The following is a 20950-nucleotide window of genomic DNA, read 5'->3' as shown; positions in this document are numbered from 1 at the left end:
AGCATTACTTACAATAGCCAAGATATGGAAACAACCTAAGTGTCCATCAATGGGTGAATGGATAAAGAAAAGGTGGTGTGTGTGTGTGTGTGTGTGTGTGTGTGTGTGTGTGTAATGAAATATCATTCACCCATGAAAAAGAATGAAATCTCACTATTTGAAACAACATGGATGGATGTTGAGGGCATTATGCTAAGTGAAATAAGTCATACAAAGACAAATACTGTATGACCTCAATTATATGTGGAATCTAAAACAAACAAATAAGTAAACATAAAACAAACTCATAGATAAAAATAGATTGGTGGTTGCCAGAGGTGGGGTTTGTGGTGGGTGGGCAAAATGAGAGGTCAATAGGTACAAACTTCCAGTTATAAAGTAAATAAGTCATGGTGATATAATGTACAACATGGTGACTATAGTTAGTACTGTATTGCATTTTGAAAGTTGCTAAGAGAGTAGATCGTAAAAGCCTTCATCACAAGAAAAAATAAATTCACGACTGTGTGGTGACATGTTAACTAGACTTATTTTGGTGATCATTTTGCAATATATAATATCAAATCATTGTATTATATACCTAAAACTAATATATTATATGTCAATTATACCTCAATTGAAAAAATAAAGCTGATATGAATATTTGTGTACAAGTCTTTATATAGACATAGGCTTTCATATGGAATGGTTGGATCACATGGCAGATGTTCAACTTTTTAAGAAACTATAGATTAATTTTAACTTCCTAGAATTTTATATAAATTGAGTCATAAAGCATGTACTCTTTTGTTTGACCTCTTTAACTTAGTATAATTGCTTTAAATCTCAAAAATCATATGTTGTGGTATGTATCAGTACTTCATCCTTTTCATACCTGATGAATATTTTTTGTATGGATGTACCAGAGTATTCCTTCACCTGTTGATGAACATTTGGACTATTTCCAGTTTTGGGGTATTACAAATAAAGCTGGTATGAACATTCATATATAAGTCTTTGTATGAACACATGTTTTATTGACTGGTCTAGACTTAATAAAGTGATAGAGAAATTGCTAGTAATACAGACTGAACCTAAAAGGGAGTTATGTCTAAAGCTGTTACCTTGTAAATAGCACAAAACACTGAGAAGCTCGCAAAGTTATTTTTATTTTGATAGTCTTTAACCTACTGTACAATCCTTTTTAGATACAAATATGAGTTGGTCATCTCTACTAGTAGGATATACAGTACCATAGGAATGACTTTGAAAACATCTGGAGGCAAAACAATACAATAGCAAACAGATACAAATTGTAGATAGGAGTTTGCACATGCATGTAAGCCAGATTTTAGAAAAACCTGGAGAGACTGTTTCAGGTTATTTGCTCAATCAGTGCTGAGATCCCTCCCAGGCCTTTTGAAAGAAGAGGTATTCACAACGTGGCACACATTGATTCTTACTATCTGGCGCAAGAGCTGATCATTTTGGGACTCTCCTCAGAGTACTGCGTATGATGATTGAACCATCTTCCTGTTTTAGCCGTTGACAAAGGCTTCAGGATATTTGTTCAGCATTTGTAGAAACCAGACTGCTGAAATATGTCTCTTGCATTTATTTAGCAAAACCTGTCTGATAGGAGAGTAAAAACATTCCCAGGAGAAATCGCTGCAATAGTCAGTACCCATTGTGTAGTGCCAAGGAAAGGGCAGATGCTGTCATTTTTGATAGACCACCTCAGGGAGGCACCTTTTTGCACATCGCTATAATCGTCTTTTTCCATTAAAATCAAACCAGGCCTGAGTACCCACATGCTAGGAATCACTAAAAGGTATTTTATTTGATATATTCTTTCAACATAGCCCAAAGGAATGACAACCAGAATTTATTTGTATAAATGTATATACTGGTAGTTTTAGCAACTGGGATCCTTATAATAATGTTTATCACAGTCTCTGGATCTTTTGCCATCTAGGTTGACATTCTGTAATACCTTTAGTTTCATGGGAATGAAGAGCAGTAAGGCATAAAAAGACCCTGTGTTCGGGTTTAGAGAACACAGGGCCTGCTTGGATGAATCACACCTACTCTAGAATCTGGGAAATATTTATAGAGCATTGATAAGAAAAGGATATTACCCCATAGGCACTCATAAGTAAAAGAAGGACATGAGATTGGCAGGATCAAAATGAACAGTTATCTATCTCATTACATATATAGAATTATGCCTCAAACTTGACTTTTTGAAAGACCAAGCCTTGGAAGGAAAACACAACCATGCTAAATTTGGATGGGACTTGCACGTTCACCAAGCACTTTTGTAGATATTGTCTTATCTGAGCATCCAAAGTATTATTACCATCCGTATTACATATATGAGAAATCAGTTTGTAAAAGGTTAGGTAATGTACCCAGGGCCAGAGAGTCTACTTTTTAATGATAGATCCAAAACAAGGACCCACATCTCTTAGCTATACAAGGCTGTCTTCCATTTTTTAGACAAGTTTGTATCACGAAACACATGTTCAAAGAAACAATGAATAACCTTGTTTCAGATTAGCATGACATATATGAAAGACTGTTGATATCAAAGCTTTTGAGAGTAATTGAATGATCCCAAAGGTCCATGACAAGTCATTTGCTGAGAGAGAAATTTACACTATAAAAAGACCAATATTTGGTAGCACTTATTGTGGTTAAGCCCAGCCTATCACCCAGCATCCATATGTCTATGAGGTTTTCTTAATTTCCACAGTCTCAATGTAGACCCTAACTCCAATTAAAATTGTTTCTTGGTGAAAATGGTCCTCAAGGCAAGCCATCTGCTAGTTATGGTGATTAAATAGAAAGGTTCCCAAAAAGTAATGGTTCTTAGAACATGGAAGTTTTGGATCAATTTAAGAATAGAAAGGAGAAATTTTACACAGCTCAGAGTTATAATGGGAACAATTTCACCATGTACTATACAAGGAAAAAAATATTTTTGAAATTGCTTTATCTAGTGCTCCAACCAGGGCAAAAATTACATGTTATAGAGAAAATGATATGTTATATTATGATTTATGAATTAGGGGATTCCTTTGTCAGAAATGTCAAGATTGTACTCTCTATACCATTCTTCCCTTACTGATGTACTTTGTAAGAAGAAAATAAAATCAACGCCAGCAAAAAAAAAATTGCTTATATATTTGATGATAAATTCATAATTAAAACAAAGTTTTTAGCTATAATCAGCAAGATGCATAGTAAAAAACTGCAGTATTGCCTAGAATTATTTAAGTTCTGTAGGTGACACAAGAAATATCGAAGATATGGTTAGACTGAGTTTTCACTGCATGTACTTTCTATAGATATTCTTATAATTATAAAATTCTTATTTGATTTTAATTATCCAATTTTTCTCAGAATATACAATAATCAGAATTAACAAAATTTCTCTATGCAATCTTAGTAATAGTGGATAGTCTATTATATATTTTCTCACAAATCAAAAATTAACTTATACTTTGATTAATGTTAACTTCAAAGGTAAGTCCAAGTAAGCAGTTATTAATATGCTCAAAAAAGGAAAATAAAAGAGGGTTCCTTCCATATGATTCTTTCATATTAGTTCCTAGGAGGGAGGCAGTAAAAATAAGCAGTTCTAAAAACTTAGTAACTTTCTTTACTTTCTCATTTTTGATAATATATTGAATTTTAAAATTTCCCAGAGGCCCTTGTAACTATTTTAAAATGTTCTCATTTGCAGTGATAAGGTGATTGGAAGAAGAGTTATAAATGGGTCACTTCTGAGTTTTCCTTTGGATGTTAAATGGTCCTTTTCTGTCTTCCAATGATAACCAGAGCCATTTGCTCATTTTTTTCTCTGTCATTCTCAGGTAAGCCTCTGAACATCCCTTGCAAAGCATTCTTTGGATTCAGTGGAGAGTCTGGACCAATGATTTACTGGATGAAAGGGGAGAAGTTTATTGAGGAACTGGCAGGTCACATTAGAGAAGGTGAAATAAGGTACAGAACTTGAATTGCTTACTTTTCTTTGCTGTGTTTGCAGTTAAGCAATGGAACATCCTAGAAGAGCTTCTGCCTGGGATTTTAATTGCAACTCCAAATCATTCCATTTTCTAAAAGCTGATCTGGTGGAGAGAATGAGGCTGACTGTCTTAAGAAATGCTAATGTATAAGCTTCCAATATAAGGAAGTTTTCTCAGGTTCTAAGAATATACCATGGGGTATAATGATTCCCTCAAAGCTGCCTAAGCAAATTCCTTTAAGGTTTCAAAGCTTAGGCCACTGTTTCTCTAGTCCCAGCAAAGATCCAAACTTTGTAGGTGACTCTTCAGACCACAGAGCAAATGCTCATTTACTCCCTGGGAACAGACAACTTTCATATGTCATAAGTATAAAGCTGTGGTGGCAGTAGTAAGCCAGTACTCGCCAAAATAACTGTTGACTCTTGTTGAATAGTGTTTCTTTTTCCCAGTACCCACTGCACATCCTGAAAGTGACTTTCAGGTTAGTACCTCCCTAGACCTCTTTTCACTCTCCTGTTACACAGATACCTCCCTGGTATATAGATATCTATTCTATTGGTTTTCCAATCCTATGTATATGACCACATTGTACAAATAAGAGATAGGTAATTTTTTCTACCTCAGTCTATGGGGTTACCCTTTGATTTCAGAAATGGTGATATATAATGTACTTTTCTCACTCCAATAGGAATTGGGACCCCTCCCCCTCCACCGCTATTAAGAATCATGAAATAGAAATCAAACCAGTATTTCAGTGCAACTAATGTTAAAATGTGTTCTTTTATTTTTCTTATTAAATATAGAGCAGTTTAAAAGAAAAATGTACACATTATATTATTTACTATGATTAGGTATAATTTATAATAACTACCATGACAGTTTTTCTTCATGTGTCCATGTAATAACTCCCCCCTAGGGGTACATATCTTTGAGGGTCTATGAACCCCCTGAGAGTTTATGCAAAATATTCTCTATATGAGCATATTTCTAGGAAGAAAAGTACATGAAAATGTACCTGACACCATTAGTCATCGGGGAAAGATAAATCAAAACCATGTGATAATATTGGGTCGGCCAAAAAGTTCGTTCGGGATTTTCTGTACGATGGTATGGAAAACCCCAACAAACTTTTTGGCCAATACTTCATACTCACTAGGATGGCTATAATCAAAATGTCAGATTACAACAAGTGCTGACGAGGATGCAGAGAAATTGGAACCCTCATACACTTCTGGTGGGAGTGTAAAATGGTGCAGCCACTTTCTGCAATTCCTCAAATGGTTAAACAAAGAGTTATCAGCAATTCCCTTCCTAGGTATATAACCAAGAGAAATCAAAACATATATCCACACAAAAACTTGTATATAAATGTTCACAGTAGCATTATTCATAATAGACAATAGGTGGAAACAGCCTAAATGACCATTAACTGATGCATGGATAAATAAAATGTGATGTATTCATACAGTGGAATAGTGTTTAGCCATATAAAGGAATAAATGAGATAGTGATACACACTACAACATGGATGAACCTTGAAAACATTCTCAGTGAAAGAAGTCAGTGACAAAAGACCACATATTATATGATTTCATTTATATGAAATGCCTAGAATAGGCCAATCTATAGAGACAAAAGTATACTAGTATTTGCTTAGAGCTGGGAGAATGGAGTGATAAGGGTAAGTACCTAGAGTATATGGGTAAGTTTTATGGAGTGGGTTTTGATGTGCTGGGTACAATATTGTAATCTAAAATGCATTATTTTAAAGTGTACAATTCAGTAACATTTAATACATTCACAATGTTGTGCAACCACCACCACTATCTAGTTCTAGAAATTTTTCATCACCCCAAGAGGAATCTCTATGCCCTTTGAGTCTAAGGCTTCTTTTGGAGGTGATGAAAATGTTACAAAATTGACTGTGCTGATGGTTGCACATACTTATGAATATACTAAAAAACAGTGAATTGTGCATTTTAAATGGATGAATTGTATGGTATGTAAATGATATCTCAATAAAGCTATTTTTTAAAAAATACTTCTAACTGATTGCCTGACATAAAAAGATACTCAGAAAAAAATAATCAGTATACTACTTACAAATAGTTCTTAACTATTAATTCCCATTTAATCTTTAAGGTTCCTAATAGGTATCACTTTATTAGCCAATTTCAAGTTAAGGTTTATGAAATTAATGCAAATGAATTTATATTAACTTATTTCAGAAGATACATGTTTAGAATTATTCTCAATATATCTGCCTGTAAAAGACTTTAAGGGTCACTCGTCATTTTTCAGAGAAAGAAACTGGTCCCCAAACAGCCAGTGGTAGGTACAGTGGTACAAAGAAGCAAAATTTCCACTACCAAAAAGCTCAGAGCTATGTTTAATGATCAAAGGTAGTAGTTATATGAGCCTAAGATAATTATTTCCCTTTTCCTATACATGACTAATTGGATTTTTAAAAAAATAAACAGGTTTATTGGCACATAATTGACATACAATAAACACACAATTTAGAGTGTATAATCTGTAAGGGCTGATTGATATATGTATCCACCTATGAAACCATCATCATAATGAAGATAATGAACATATAAATTACCCACAAGTTTCCTGGTGCTCCTTGCTAATGCCCCCCTCCTGCCCTTCTTTCAAAACAACACTTATCTTTCTGTCACTATAAATCAGTTTGCATTTTATAGAGTTTTATATAAATGGAATCATGCAGTACGTGCTCTTTTATTGTCTGGATTATTTCACTAAACACAATTATTTTGAGATTCATCTGTCTTGTTACAAGTATCAGTAGTTCATTCTTTTTTTTAATTGCTCAGTATTATTCCATTATATGGATATAAACAATTTGGTTATCCATTCACTTGTTGATTGACATTTGGGTTGTTTCCAGTTTGAGGGCTATTACAGATAAAGCTGCTATGAACATACATGTATGCATCTTTGCATGCATATATATTTCCTTTATTCCTGGATAAATGTCTAGACATGGAATGGATGAATTTGATAGTAAGTGTACATTTAACTGTTTTAGTTCCTTTTAAAGCTTTTTTAAAAAAATCTTTACTTTTTAGAATAATTTTAGATTTACATAAAAATTGTAAAGATAGTGTCTTATTCTGTTCAGCTGCTATAAATTTCATAGACTGGGTGGGTTAAACAACAAATATTTATTTCTCACAGTTCTAGAGATTGGGAAGTCCAAAATCAAGGCACCAGCAGACTCAATGGCTGATGTGAGCTCACTTCCTGGTTGATAGATGGCCATTTTCTTACTGTACCCTCAGTGTCCTCACATGGCAAAAGAGGCAGTTTTTCTTGTTATTAACATCTTAAGTTACTATGGTACATTTGTTACAATTAAAGAACCAAAATTGATACGTTATTATTAACTAAAGTCAATACTTCATTCAAATGGCCTTAGTTTTTACTTACTGTCTTTTTTTTTTCTCCAGGATTATCTGACTTTTTAAGAATCTTCCAAACTATACTCCAAAGTGGTTATACCATTTTACAAAAGAAAAGTTAGGCCATGCTGCTGCTCCAGCAGCAAATGATTAGAGTGGTGGGAGACAAAGCACACATATGTGAAACAGTTTAATCCAGTCCCAGCCACTGTATTAGGTGCCAAATGAGTCACCCAGATATTAAAGCGCTATAGGAAGTCAAACTTTCAGGATTTGCAAAACATCATTGTTTACTGGATTCTGTTAGATCCTCTTTCTCTACCATCTGCAACCCTTCCAGTAACAAAGGGTGCATACTTATATTTTTGCAGGGGAGGAAAGTAACATAGAATTTGTTCTGAAAATTTCACAAAACCTTACTAGCTAACTAGAGACACTTTCAGAGAAGTGCAAACAAAGAGGCAGGAATTCCTGGCCAAGAGAAACATATAGTTGGCCATTTTGTAATATTAATTGTATGATCTATGATCTATTTGGGAGCTTGTGTGGGTGTGGGAATTCATTCAGGCTACGGCCATTTATGCTAAAACACGAGTTAATTACTAGATTCTGTTTTCTAGCTTCCAAAAGCAATGTCCTTGAAACAAGATTTTTACACAGTATGGTGGATTGGAACAAATCTGGTAGTTTCATCGAAAACAAAGTTGCTAATCATATCATTAGTTCAATCAAGAAAAGATCTACATTCTTTCATAGCCCACATATATTCTCCAAAGGGAGCAGTTCTGACAGCAGAATGCTGAAGATGTGAAGTAGAGGATTCCTCTCAAAATCATTTCTGGAAACAAAATTTCCTTCTGAATGCATAGCTCTCCCAAAGGGTATTGTATTTACTTCATATTTTAATTGAATCACAACTCTTGTGTTGTGCACATATGTCAGAAGTGCACTGCCCAGTAGATCTAAGAAGTGGGGATGTAAATTAATTGCTCTTAAGAAGTTAACTTATGGAGAAGCTGCTGCAGAGGCAATGGATCTGGCAAGACGACTGACCATGCTGCCTAGGTTCTCCATTTCCTGGGCAGCAGCTTGATCCTAGAAGTATGTGTTGTACCTTTTTATCTCTTAGTATTGCCCCAGAGGAATAGAAGACTTTGAAGAAAAAATCTACCTAAGGGTAGATTAGTGCAGCCTAATCTATAGTCAGTGCAGCCTCTGTATTCAGCAGTTCCCTTGCATTTTTTTTTTGTTTGTTTGTTTGTTTTGCGGTACGCGGGCCCCTCACCGCTGTGGCCTCTCCCACCGCGGAGCACAGGCTCCGGACGCGCAGGCCCAGCGGCCATGGCTCACGGGCCCAGCCGCTCCGCTGCACGTGGGATCCTCCCGGACCGGGGCACGAACCCGCGTCCCCCGCATCGGCAGGCAGACTCCCAACCACTGCACCACCAGGGAAGCCCCCCCTTGCAGTTTGACTAGCAGATTTGATTGAATCCTGACCAGGGTTTTGGAGTTCTTATTTGTTTGTTCTCTGGGTTACTTTGACCACCATGGTTCCTTGTATCTCCTTACTTGCAACCTGCTGCCAAAGTACTCAAACTCCACTCTGGGCATACAGATTCTCCTTTATCTCCCTTTAGGCAGAAATTTGGCATAGCCCTACCAAAGTCCATGATGTTTTAAGAGACTGAGCCCTAAGGAAATTTGAACCCAAATGTAGCATCCAATCACAACTGCCAGCCTATCCCATACAACTGCATCGCAGCATTTCCACTGACTCCAAAAGATGTCATCTGTGGGGATGTTAAGGGAATTTTGCATGTGCAGTAGCATAAGCTACAGTTGTGCAAATCTGGTTATTTTTATCTACCATTTTAAAGTCCTTGCAACAAGCTGCTCTCTACAAGCTCTACCATGTCTATTCAGAGAAGTCAAATTATTATTGGGAGGAGACACAGTGGAAACTATCCTTAGGAGAGGACTTCCTAATTTCTGTCCCTCTGTTTAAACTTAATGGGAACGGCTTGCAAAGTGGGGTAAGAGAGTTCATGAACAGGAGTAGTCTTTGGGTATGAGCATTCTAGCAAGACCAACCCAGTTCCACACCTTTACAGACCTTCCTTTTAATTAATCTTAACAGAGGCTTGAGAATTTTTTTAAAAAAATTACAGTGAGGTACATATTCCACAGTGTTAATAAAAAATGCCAGAGAAACTGAACTAATCCTATTAAACAAGAAATAATAGTCCTTAAGCTTCCCTGCAGGGTTGTGAATTGCATCTGATAGTCGATGGAGACTGCATGAATTTCAGTGCAATTGCTTTGCCCCAATGGAGAGTAATTTTCGATTATAAATCTCACTTTACAAATCTCCCTATCAATAGCTAATGTTTTTCCCCCAGCCAATACCATAAAGCAAGTTTACCAAATCTTGTATAATTCTTGACCTGAAAAACATATTCAATTTATCTTAAGGCTTTTCAGACAAGCTTCTTAAAATGCAAATAATTTAATTTACTTTCAATTCCTAAAAGGCTACAAGTTGAATATGGGCTTTGTTCACTTGTAAGTTTTGTTTTTTTCACTCCTGCTTCTACCACTTTCCAGCCTTCTGTTTCCATCCCTTTACCTTAACATACCTTTCTTGAGTAAGTGAAATGCTCTTGACAAAGAAGGGAATGTGATACAGGTATGAAAAGATTTTATTCTTAAAATAGTGTGAGTCTATGTTAAAGATCCAAAATAACCTATTAATATCTCACCAATTTAAACAAATAATATGGAGCTGGGAATATTAATTTTTCCCCAGGAAGGCCAAGGCAAAATGATGAGCTCTGTTTTGGCAGCTTCCCACCATGCTTTTTCAGTGCCTTGAAACACCCAACCTGCTCTGGCTGCCCCAAAATTGAACTAAAAACAACAAAACAATCCCCTAACACACACATAATCCCTTGTTTTCTCCCACTCTCAGGTCATCCCACTGGAAGGAGGAATATTGATTGATCACTTTGCCTTGACTTAAATAATTTTCAAACCTCATCATATATATATATGTAAGTGTAGATATTGTAAGTCATAAGGAGTCTTCAATGGAAAAGTAAACTTCATAAGCAGCATAGTTTTACCTAAGGGCAGCCTTAATGACCATTTATCTGAAGGATGATTTTTGGAGGAGTGGTGACTCTACTATCCACAGTTCCACTTCCACAGTGGGTCTTAGCCTTGACGTATGCATAAAATATTTAAAGGCTACCTAAGACATATTTGTTATCTCTCTTCATTTACTGAGCAGATTATAGATGCCTAGTCTCAAATATGGTGTTTTCTATTGTAAGCTGCTCGAGACAAGCAACTATAGTTAGTAAATAATAATTCCTCCATGTTTCTATGCTACACAGTACGTTGCAAAAACATTTTGACATCCTAAATTACATTAGATTTTTATGATAACCATCTGAGATAAATCATATCAGTTTATTTTACAGATTAAAAAATCTGAGGTTTAGTGACTGAGGAAGAGCTGTCCTTGGGCAGTTGATTCATAGTTCCAGTGGAGCTACATTGACTTTATCAGAACACAGCTAGCAAGAATCATCAATTCTCAGAATGATCTGTTGTAGTCCACATTTAGGATATAAAGAGTCAAAACCTGCCCAGGACTGAAAGAGTAAAAAATCAGTTGGGACTGAGAATAAGCAGCCCAGCTATTAATCAGGCTGGGAGGACAGACAGATAAAACCAGCTGCAAAGTTAACAGAAAATACTGTTTCTTCCAAGGTCATGCAGCAGTTGTATAATGCCATAATGACCCCCACCTCTTTGGAGTGACTACTGTTTTCTTACCAGTGATGCCCAGACCTGCTTTGCTATTTTCATATTACTGGGAATACCCAATTAGTAAACCACCTCCACCTCATGACAGTACACAATTCCTAGTCAATCCTCCCCCCATACCACCAACTGCCTCAGAAGTTGCAATCAATCCAGAACTTATTTCTGCTTCTTTACACCATCCTCAGAATCTTTAGTGGGAACCCAAATGTTACAAAAGATGCTTTTTTCTTCTCTTCAATCAAGAAACAATCCACAGTTCCTCTGGAGCGTTCCTTCCACAGTGTATTCAGTCAACAAATCTGATTGTGTCAGCCTACGGGCTTGATCCTGGTCTTTGACTAATAAGGCTTTAACAGGAAATTTTTTAAAAAGCAAATGACACTAAAATAAAGATTTTGTTTCCTTAAGAGGGTTTTTAAAAACTATCTCCTATTATTGATGTTCTCAATCATTATTCCTGGATAATGATTACTCATACTCAGAATAAAGACCCAGAGACTTGCAAGATACCTAGTCGTCAAAGGAGGATTCAGTTTGGTTTCAGGGACTATTTACAGTTAATGGAAACTGGAACAGCACATACAACTCAACATCAAAAAAACAAAGAACCCAATTAAAAATGAGCAGAAGACCTGAATAAACATTTTTCCAAAGAGGAAATGCAGAAGGCCAACAGGCACATGAAAAGATGCTAAACATCGCTAATCATCAGGGAAATGCAAATCAAAACCAAAATGAGAGATCACCTCACACCTGTCAGAATGGTTCTCATCAAAAAGAACACAAATAACAAATGTTGGAGAGGATGTGGAGGAAAGGGTACCCTAGTACACTGTTGGTGGGATTGTAAATGGGTGCAGCCACTGTAGAAAACAGTATGGAAGTTCCTCAAAAAACTAAAAATAGAACTACCATATGTTCCAAGAATTACAAGCTTTCATTTTATTTTATTTTATTTTATTTATTTTTTATTTTGGGGGGAATCCAATCTCTTTGCTCTATTTCATTTTTGATTTTTAAAAAATTCCATCTTTATTGAAGTATGATTGACAAATAAAAATTGTATATATTTAATGTATACAATGTGATGTTTTGGTATATGTATACATTGTGAAATGATTACCACAATAAACTAATTAACATATCCATCACCACACAGTTATCATTTTTGTGTGTGTATGGTGAAAACACTTGAGATTTACTCTCCTCTCAAATTTCAAGGATACAGTACAGTATTGTTAACTATAGTCACCATGCTGTACATTAGGTTTCCAGAACTTATTATCTTACAACTGAAAGTTTGTACTCTTTGACCAGCAATTCCCCATTTCATCTACCAACCAGCATCTCCCTATTTCTTCCACCCTCCAGCTCCTGGTAACCACCATTCTGTCACTATTAGTTTGGCTTGTCTAGAGTTCATATATAAGTAATATTATACAGTATTTTTCAGTATTTTTCATTCTCTGTCTGACTTATTTGACTTAATATTCTCCAGGTTCCCCTACGTTGTCATAAATTGCAAGATTTTCTTTTCTTTTCTTTTTTGAGACTGAATAATATTTCATTGTAAACATAAACCATATATTCTTTTTCCATTCATCTACTGATGGACACAAGTTGTTTCCACATCTTGCCTATTATGAATAATGCTAAATTGAGCGTGAGAGTACAAATATCTTTTTGAGATCTTGATTTCATTTCCTTTGATATATACCCAGAAGCGGGATTGCTGGATCATATGGTAGTTCCATTTTTAGTTTTTGGAGGAATCTCTGTACTCTTTTCCACAATGGCTGCACCAAATTGCATTCCCACGATTAGTATACAGTGTTCCATTTTCTCCACATTCTTGCCAACGGATATTAACCCGTTATCAGATATATGGTTTGCAAATATTTTCTCCCATTCTGCAGGTTACATTTTCACTCTCATTTTATTTTATTGAGGTATAATTGACATATACCATTATATTAGTTAAGCTCACATAGTTAACATAGTTAACTCTTTTATTAATGTGGTGAGAATGCTTAAGATCTAATCTCAGCAACGTTCACGTATAAAATACATGTTACTAACTATAGTCACCATGCTGTATATTAGATCCTCAGAACTTCTTATAACTGCTTTTATTGCTATTATTATTTTAAACAAACTGTTACCAGTTAGATCAATTATGAATAGGAAAAATAAAATATTTTTTCTTTATTTATTCCTTCTCTAACACTCTTCCTTTCATTATGTAGATCCAAATTTCTGACCTATATCATTTTCATTTTCTCTTAAGAGGTTCTTTTAACATTTCTTGCAAGACAGGTATACTGACAACAAATTCCCTCAGTTTTTATTTGTCTGAAAAAGTCTTTATTTTTCCTTCACATTTGAAGGATAAATGGATACAGTATTCTAGGTTGGTAGTAATTTTCTTTCAACACTTTCAATATTTCACTCCACTCTCTTCTTGCTTACATAGTTTCTAAAGAGAAGTCTGATGTATTTCTTATTCTTATTCCTCTATAGCTAAGCTTTTTCCTCTGAATTCTTTTAAGATTTTCTCTCATTTTTTCACTTTATACAGTTAGAATATGATGCATCAAGGTGTAACTTTTCTAATTTTCACTCTGCTTGGTATTCTCTGAACTTCTGCATCTGTGGTCTGGTATCTTTGGAAAATTCTCAGTTATTACTACTTCAAATATTTCTATTGTTCCTTTCTCTTTTGGTATTTAGATTACATGTATGTTATGCCTTTTGTAGTTATACCTCAGGTGTTCAATGTTTTGTCCCTTTTTTTGCCATGTTCTTTTCTCTTTGTGTTTCAATTTAGGAAATTTCTGTTGATTGTCTTCAGGATCACTGATTCTTTGGCCACGTCCAGTCTGTTAATGGCCCATGAAAGCCACTCTTTATTTCTATTACAGTGTTTTTATTTCTAGCATTTCCTTCTGAGCCTTTCTTAGAATTTCCATCTCTCTGGTTATGCTACCAAGCTATTGATTTATGTTGTTCACTTTTTCCATTTGAGCCTTTAACATATTAATAATGGTTATTTTATATTCCCATTCTGATAATTCTCTGCCATACCTGAATATGGTTCTGACACTTGCATTGTCTTTTCAGACTTTCTTTTTAACATGCCTTATCATTTTTTGATTGAAAGCCAGATGTGATGTATCAGATAAAAGGAACTGAAGTAAATAGGTCTTTATTGTGAGATTTTATGTTTATGTGGCTAGGAGTTAGGCTGTGTTTACTGTTTTCTGTAGTCGTAGGTGTAAGAGGCTAAAATTTCCTATAATGTACTTGTTTATGTCTCCACTGTTTCTTTCAGTTTTCCTAGAGACTGCTTCTTAAATAAGGTCTGAGCTTTGTAGGTTTTTCAGCTGAAAACCTTTGTAATCATACAGGAGCTTGATTGGTGTGGTGGTAAGTATTCTATAATCCTATGGTAAAGTCTTAGTCTTTCAATGAACCTGTACCTTCAGGCTGTGACCTTTACAAGTATTCCTCAGCTTTCCTCCTTTTCTTAGATGAGACAGGAAGGCTTGAGGAGGCTGGAGTTGGATATTTCTCTTCCCCCAGTTTCGGTAAAACCCAAGTAATTTAGGTTCTGCTAAAGAGTTTCACTTGAGGGTGTGCCTTTGTTAAGAAGAAAGAGTGCTCTGGGCTCATTTCAAGATAGTTGCTTTTCCCCTTCCTGTGCCAAAAGCATAAAGGATTCTCTGATCTTCACCCTGAAACTCTGGACAGGCTCTTGGAAGCAAAACTCATGAAAGTACAGGGCACCCCTAAGATTAGATCCCATGGAGTTTTGTTTTTTTTTTTAACTCTCAATCTAGTCCATATTGGGCCTACAGTGACTCATCAATTACATTTTAAGTGTTTTTATTCATGCTGATTCCTGCTCCTGGGTTTCTGCTCCCAGTACACTGTGATTCTCAGTAATTGTCTAGCTATCTCAAATTTAGGGGGCAGGAGTTTGCCCTGTGACCTCAATTCTCTGATGGATCTACGAAAAGTTGTTGACTTTTATTTTGTTTGCTTTTTCTCTTGTAAGGATGAGAGTGACAACTTCTAAACATTTTCTAGTATTACTTTTTAATAATAGGTCTTAACAATAAAACTTTTGAAACTAGTGATTTCTGTCACCTGAATTTAGTATTTTTTATTTTGCCAGTGTTCACTGTTGCCTATAACCTGCCTTCAATATTAATCCTTGGAATGAGATACTTCTGAAGTTATTTGAAGTATATCCCAAGACCCCCTTATTTGTATCCTCCATTCCAAAACCAGTCCCTTCAGTGTCTCTCTTTCAAACATTTTGCAAAAACCTGTTCCTATCTTCCCTCCTAGAAAACACTTCCTTCTTCCTTTTGTTTAGGCAGAGTCTTCTCAAGCCTTCTCCAGCTAATTTAGTAAATAATAATCTCTCCCTTTTTTGAAATTCCATTGTAAGAATGACTGTACCATCCTGTTTTACTTCATTCCGCCTATAATTTTTTCAGCTGTGTAGATTTTGTCTCCTTGTTTAAATTTTAATGCTTACTGGGAGCAGGCACCTGGTCTTTTAGTGCTTATACTGCTCTTACACCAAATACCTATCCCAGAGCTAGGCACTCAGGGGAATGACAAAGAATAATTGATAGATTGTTACATATCAATATTTGCTAGGAAATTGTGACTGCTCTGCAGAATGATTTATAGACATAAACACCAATTTTCTCTTTAATTACAAAAAAGCAGGTCTACTCTAGATTTTCAAGAGCTGATAATTAAGACACCTCATATATATTAATAGATGAAGGATCATTTTTCAAATCCTCTCTCTAGATTCTTTCTGCAGCCTGTGAAGAGCTGTTTTTGGAAACTGCATTAGAAATGAAGAGGGAAAGGCTTTGTCTGGAGGGACAGGATCAGCTTTCTGCCTTATGCCTGGCAAAGGCTGTGGCTGCCCTACATGTGAAGCTTTAAATCAAACTTAATTTGTGGTGCTTAAGCAGCTTCTGGCCTAAAGGGGGTTATCCCATAGCAGGTCACACAGAACTAAAAGAATTGAGTATAGTGTGATATACACATAGCAGGGGGAAAATAGAGTAAAATTCAATATAAACCATTAGGACAGTAAATTCCCATTTTTCCTTGTCTAGGTATGTGTTGGGAGAGGAGAAAGAGAGGAAAACTGCAAGTTTAGCCAGGAAGAAAAAAATGAATAGACTACCAGTGAAATATGGTTAAGAAAATTCTTATACTAAAGAGATTTACTCAAGTTACCAACGCCAGTATTGTCAACTCTCTGATATGTATATTATTGGAAGGTAACAGAAATAGGGTTAATTTTAAAAACATCTCTATTTGGAATATAATCTGGGTTTAGGATTTCAGTATGGGAGATTCTCAGATTCTAAGAACTCCCTCTCACCAACCCAACTTTAAGTCTTTCCTTCTCTTAAAGGGGAGCCAGAAGAGATTAATCCAAACCAAATTGAAATATCAATAAGTATAAATACAAATATGTTTCGAGGAGCCAAAATTTATAAAGTTCACCTTTGGATAATGAAATGTTGGTGTTTAATAACATTCATTTGCATTTGCATATGCCATTTAATCTTGAAATCATTTTACCCATTTTACCCCCACAACAAAGTTAAGTATGGCAGGTATTTTTCCCAACTTAAAGATGAGTTATATTAAGGTGCCATTGAGTTAATTACTTTGTAAGAATACAGCTTGAGCTTGTAAGTGGGAGGCCCATATTTATAACCCAGTTTTCTCTGAGTACAGTTGTCTTTTCCAACTTTATTCTAAATGCCAGTAAATCTGAATGTTCTTCTCTGCCTTCCTAACCAGGTGTCAAAAAGGAGATGAGAATTACTTTAAATGCCCCAAATGTTCCATCTTGCAAATTCATGTATTTAACAACCTCACCCCAGAACTTAACAGCAGGCTTTCCACTATTTAGACTCACAATTTTCTCTTTCTTTGGTCAAAACCAGGAGTTAGAAAGTAATAGTAGGCAGTGTACCTACTTTCACCTCACCCAGGAGGCAGCTGGCCATTGGCAAGAATATAACTCTCCAGAGAAACAAGAGGCACGCTCCTCAGGAAAGGTTCCTGGCAACTCAGCTCCTCTGTGAAGAACAACTGTTACTGGCCATTCAAGAACCTTTGCAACTTCACTTGAGAAAGCAAAAGGCAGCACTATGAGAAAATGTCACATAGGGCAGTTCCTCCTAGGGGCATGGGAGGGTGTGGAGGGAAGGAGAAAGACAAATGGCGAGCAATGTCGGGAGAAAGCAGGGCCATGGTAGGTCATTGGAGGATTAGGGGTATATACCTGCATTGGACAGAAGGCAGGAGAAAGTAGAAAACAGGCTTCTCACTGATATTTGGGGATAAAAGGCCACTAAACACCCTTAGTTTAATTCTCATAAGGCAGTCATTTTCAAGGCCCATTTCTTTACCATCTTGCCCCCTGTTGTCAAAACTCTAGCCTCTGACATAAACTCTACATTTCTACAGACATTTTTCCCTTCATGCCGTGTTGCAAAAATCCAATTTGTTTTCATAAGCTCAGCTTAGAATATGGAGTCCAACGTCTCCTCCTCTTTGCCACACAAATCATATTGGCTTCATTTATCAAAGCCTAGTGGCATGATAATATTTCTTTTTGCTGAGTGAATTCCTCACTTTTTTCATTTTCCATCTGATCTTTGCATTAAGAGTCACTTTTTGTGTTTTCTTTTCCAAGTTTCTGCACATACACCCCGTCAGGACTCTCCAGCCCACTGGAGACCTTAGTAAGCTACGTAACCATCTTTAGTCCTTGCATGGCTGGGCTCTCCCCAAATCAAACCAATTCAGCCAAGAATACTTTCCTTTATTTCAGGCTCCTCAAAGAGCATCTTGGAGAAAAAGAAGTTGAGTTGGCACTCATCTTTGATTCAGTGGTGGAGGCTGACCTGGCAAATTATACCTGCCATGTGGAAAACCGAAATGGACGAAAACATGCAAGTGTTCTGCTGCGTAAAAAGGGTATTTTTTTAAATAACTGTTACTATAGTTTGTTTACCTATCAAGTAACTATTGAAGTTAAGTATGTTTCCTGGCCTGATTTTATCATTTAGTATAAATGTCTATTAAACATTTTGTCTTTTTAAGGAAATATCTCTCTCTTGCTGTGGATATTAGCATAAAATTCCTATGATCTTCCATACCATTAGGAAGTGGATAAATTAAATGAAATGTTGTTATTTGTTAAATCCAGTGAGGTGAAATATACCTTGGTTATAAGTGTTACATAAAATTTGATAGGCATTGATATTAAACATTTTCTCTATATTTCACTTCATCCTATATTGCTTAAATTAAATAATAGGGGTTTTACTATTGGATGAGAAACAAAATCACTTCTTTATTCCCTGACTAAAATATAAATAAAAATAATAGATAGTATCATATAATTTTTACAATTATTATAATAAAGATCATGAACAATATTTCATGATATGACCTGGTGTTGAAGGCCTTCAGCAGGTGCATATATTTTTAAATACTTTGGCATTTATGTAGATCCCTCTCTAGAGTTGATTCCATATGGGGTGGAAATTGTATATAATGAGCAAAGAAAAGAAACTATAAATTTACAAATAAAAGAGATAAAAACAGACATAGGAACAACAATCCCAGCTGCTGGAGCAACTTCTGAGATTGGCTCTTACCATGAAATAACTCCTGATTACTGCAAAAGGCTAAATACTTTCTGTATGTGTGCATCTGGCAAAGGTTTTGTAAATGTAACACAACAAATGTTCTCAATCAGTGTTCTTTTTGTCTAGGCTATAGAGCTAGAACAGATTCAATCAGCAAGGTCACTAGTTGTACCTTGTAGCCAAGATGGAATTTCTATTTTCCAACCAGCCCTAATATATAACCTTGACCAGCAGTTCTAGGAGAAGCAGGGAAATGTCATTATTCTGAGAATAATGCTTTTATCTCTCTAGCACCATTTCTTACTCTGTTGGACTTGATTTCATCTTAAAATAATGGAGTATTTAAGTATAGAGGAGTCTAATATAGAAAGTGAAACTAGGAGACCCTGCTTCAGGAGATCCTGGTTCAGCCCCTGCCTTGGCTACCTACTTCAGTAGGACTAACTTGTCTGATTAGACATCCTAAACTTTAGTTTCCTCATCTATAAAATAGGGGTAAAAATACCTACCTTGTAGAGTCACTTTAAGGTTCAAATAATAATGATATGGTGTGAAATATACCATGCTCAAACAAGATTTGTTATTAAATGGAATTTGGATAACTTGTATCCACTAAGCAACCACTTGTCCACCTACTTGAAGGGCAGACATTGATTATGTCCAGATACCTTCTTGCAAGGATTGCTTTGTTCCTGTCCATCTCAGTCTTATTTTAGGCTTAGAGATCCTCCAAGCCAGACTCTGCTGCACCTCTGTATCCTCAGCAACTTGGGCAGTGTCCGGCCACTAATAGGCACTTAGAACTCATTCTGGTTAATAAATGAATAATATTCTCTTTTATTATTGAGGATCATGTATAGCAAGCATCGTGTTAGGTACTAGGGAATAGTCATCCCCAAGTCTGTGGGGGGCTTATAGTCTTCAGGGCAGTGAGGGTGCAAAGAAAGACAAAGCTCAAACATGAAACAAAAAATTGCACAAAATGTGTATGGTGTTACAATTAAAAGCCTGCTCTGAGGAAAAATAATGGGGGTCTTACCATATAGTCAGTCAGTAGAGACAGAAATAGCCTTGAGTTTTAAAATAAATCCATTTCCCTTTAATAAGTAAAGCAACCACTAGCAGCCCTTCAAATTTCTAATAATCTGACACTAGAAACCAAGGTACGCTGCAAAATTGCTGCCTCCCATGGCTTCTGCAAGGAAATGTGTCTAAATCATGAATAACTGCGGATATTAATTTTCATCTTCCTAATCGTTAAATATTAGAGTTCCCCAGGGTTCAGGTCCCCTTTTCTCACTCACTCCCTAGATGATTTCAATTCCATCTCCACCTCAGTTTTGCTTACGATTTATATGCTGACATCTCCCAAATTTATATCTCTAGCTTGGACTTCTCGCCTAAACTCCAGAGTTGTATTCCTAACTGCCTATTCAGCAACTATTCAAAAACTCCACTAGTAGACATATCTAGCAGGCATATCAAGCTTCACTTGTCCCACACAGGATTCCTGATTTCTCCTCCCTATAAACTTGATCCTCCAGTTGCCTTCTTCATCTCCATCACCATCCTTCCAGTTGCTCAGGCCCAAAATCCTTGGAGTCATCATTGACTTCTTCTTTTCTCTGCTCATACGCTATATCTAGTCTACCAGCAAATTCCATGGCTCTACTTTTAAAACATATGTACTCTGAGCACTTTCCCCATCTTCACTGTTATCATCTGAGTCTAAGCCACCAGCATCAATTGCCTGGATCACTGCAATAGCCCCGTGAACGGTCTCCCTGCTTCCCCCTTGTCCCCTCACAGTCTATTCTCATCACAGCATCTGGAGTGATCCTTTTAATATCTAGGTCAGATCATATTATTTCCCTAATTAGAACCATCCAATTACTGGACCCTCACTGTTACACTTAGAATGAAACCCCAAATCTTTGCCATGGCCTTCAAGACATTTCTGATCTCATTTTCT

At 36.1% G+C, this 20950-nt stretch overlaps 1 protein-coding gene across 1 annotated transcript in view; it reads left to right on the top strand.

Annotated features, from left to right (window-relative positions):
* IL1RAPL2 (interleukin 1 receptor accessory protein like 2) overlaps window positions 1–20950 on the top strand; it is a 504586-nt gene that overhangs the window by 459221 nt on the left and 24415 nt on the right. The window contains exons 3-4 of the mRNA XM_060138167.1: window positions 3858–3987; window positions 18156–18301. Coding sequence (XP_059994150.1) covers window positions 3858–3987; window positions 18156–18301 — 276 coding nt within the window. The remainder of the gene's footprint in view (window positions 1–3857; window positions 3988–18155; window positions 18302–20950) is intronic.

The sequence above is a fragment of the Lagenorhynchus albirostris genome, chromosome X (assembly GCF_949774975.1).
Source record: "Lagenorhynchus albirostris chromosome X, mLagAlb1.1, whole genome shotgun sequence".
Lineage (NCBI taxonomy): Eukaryota > Metazoa > Chordata > Mammalia > Artiodactyla > Delphinidae > Lagenorhynchus > Lagenorhynchus albirostris.
Note: the sequence above shows the minus strand (reverse complement) of the source record. Positions and strands in the feature narration are given on the sequence as shown.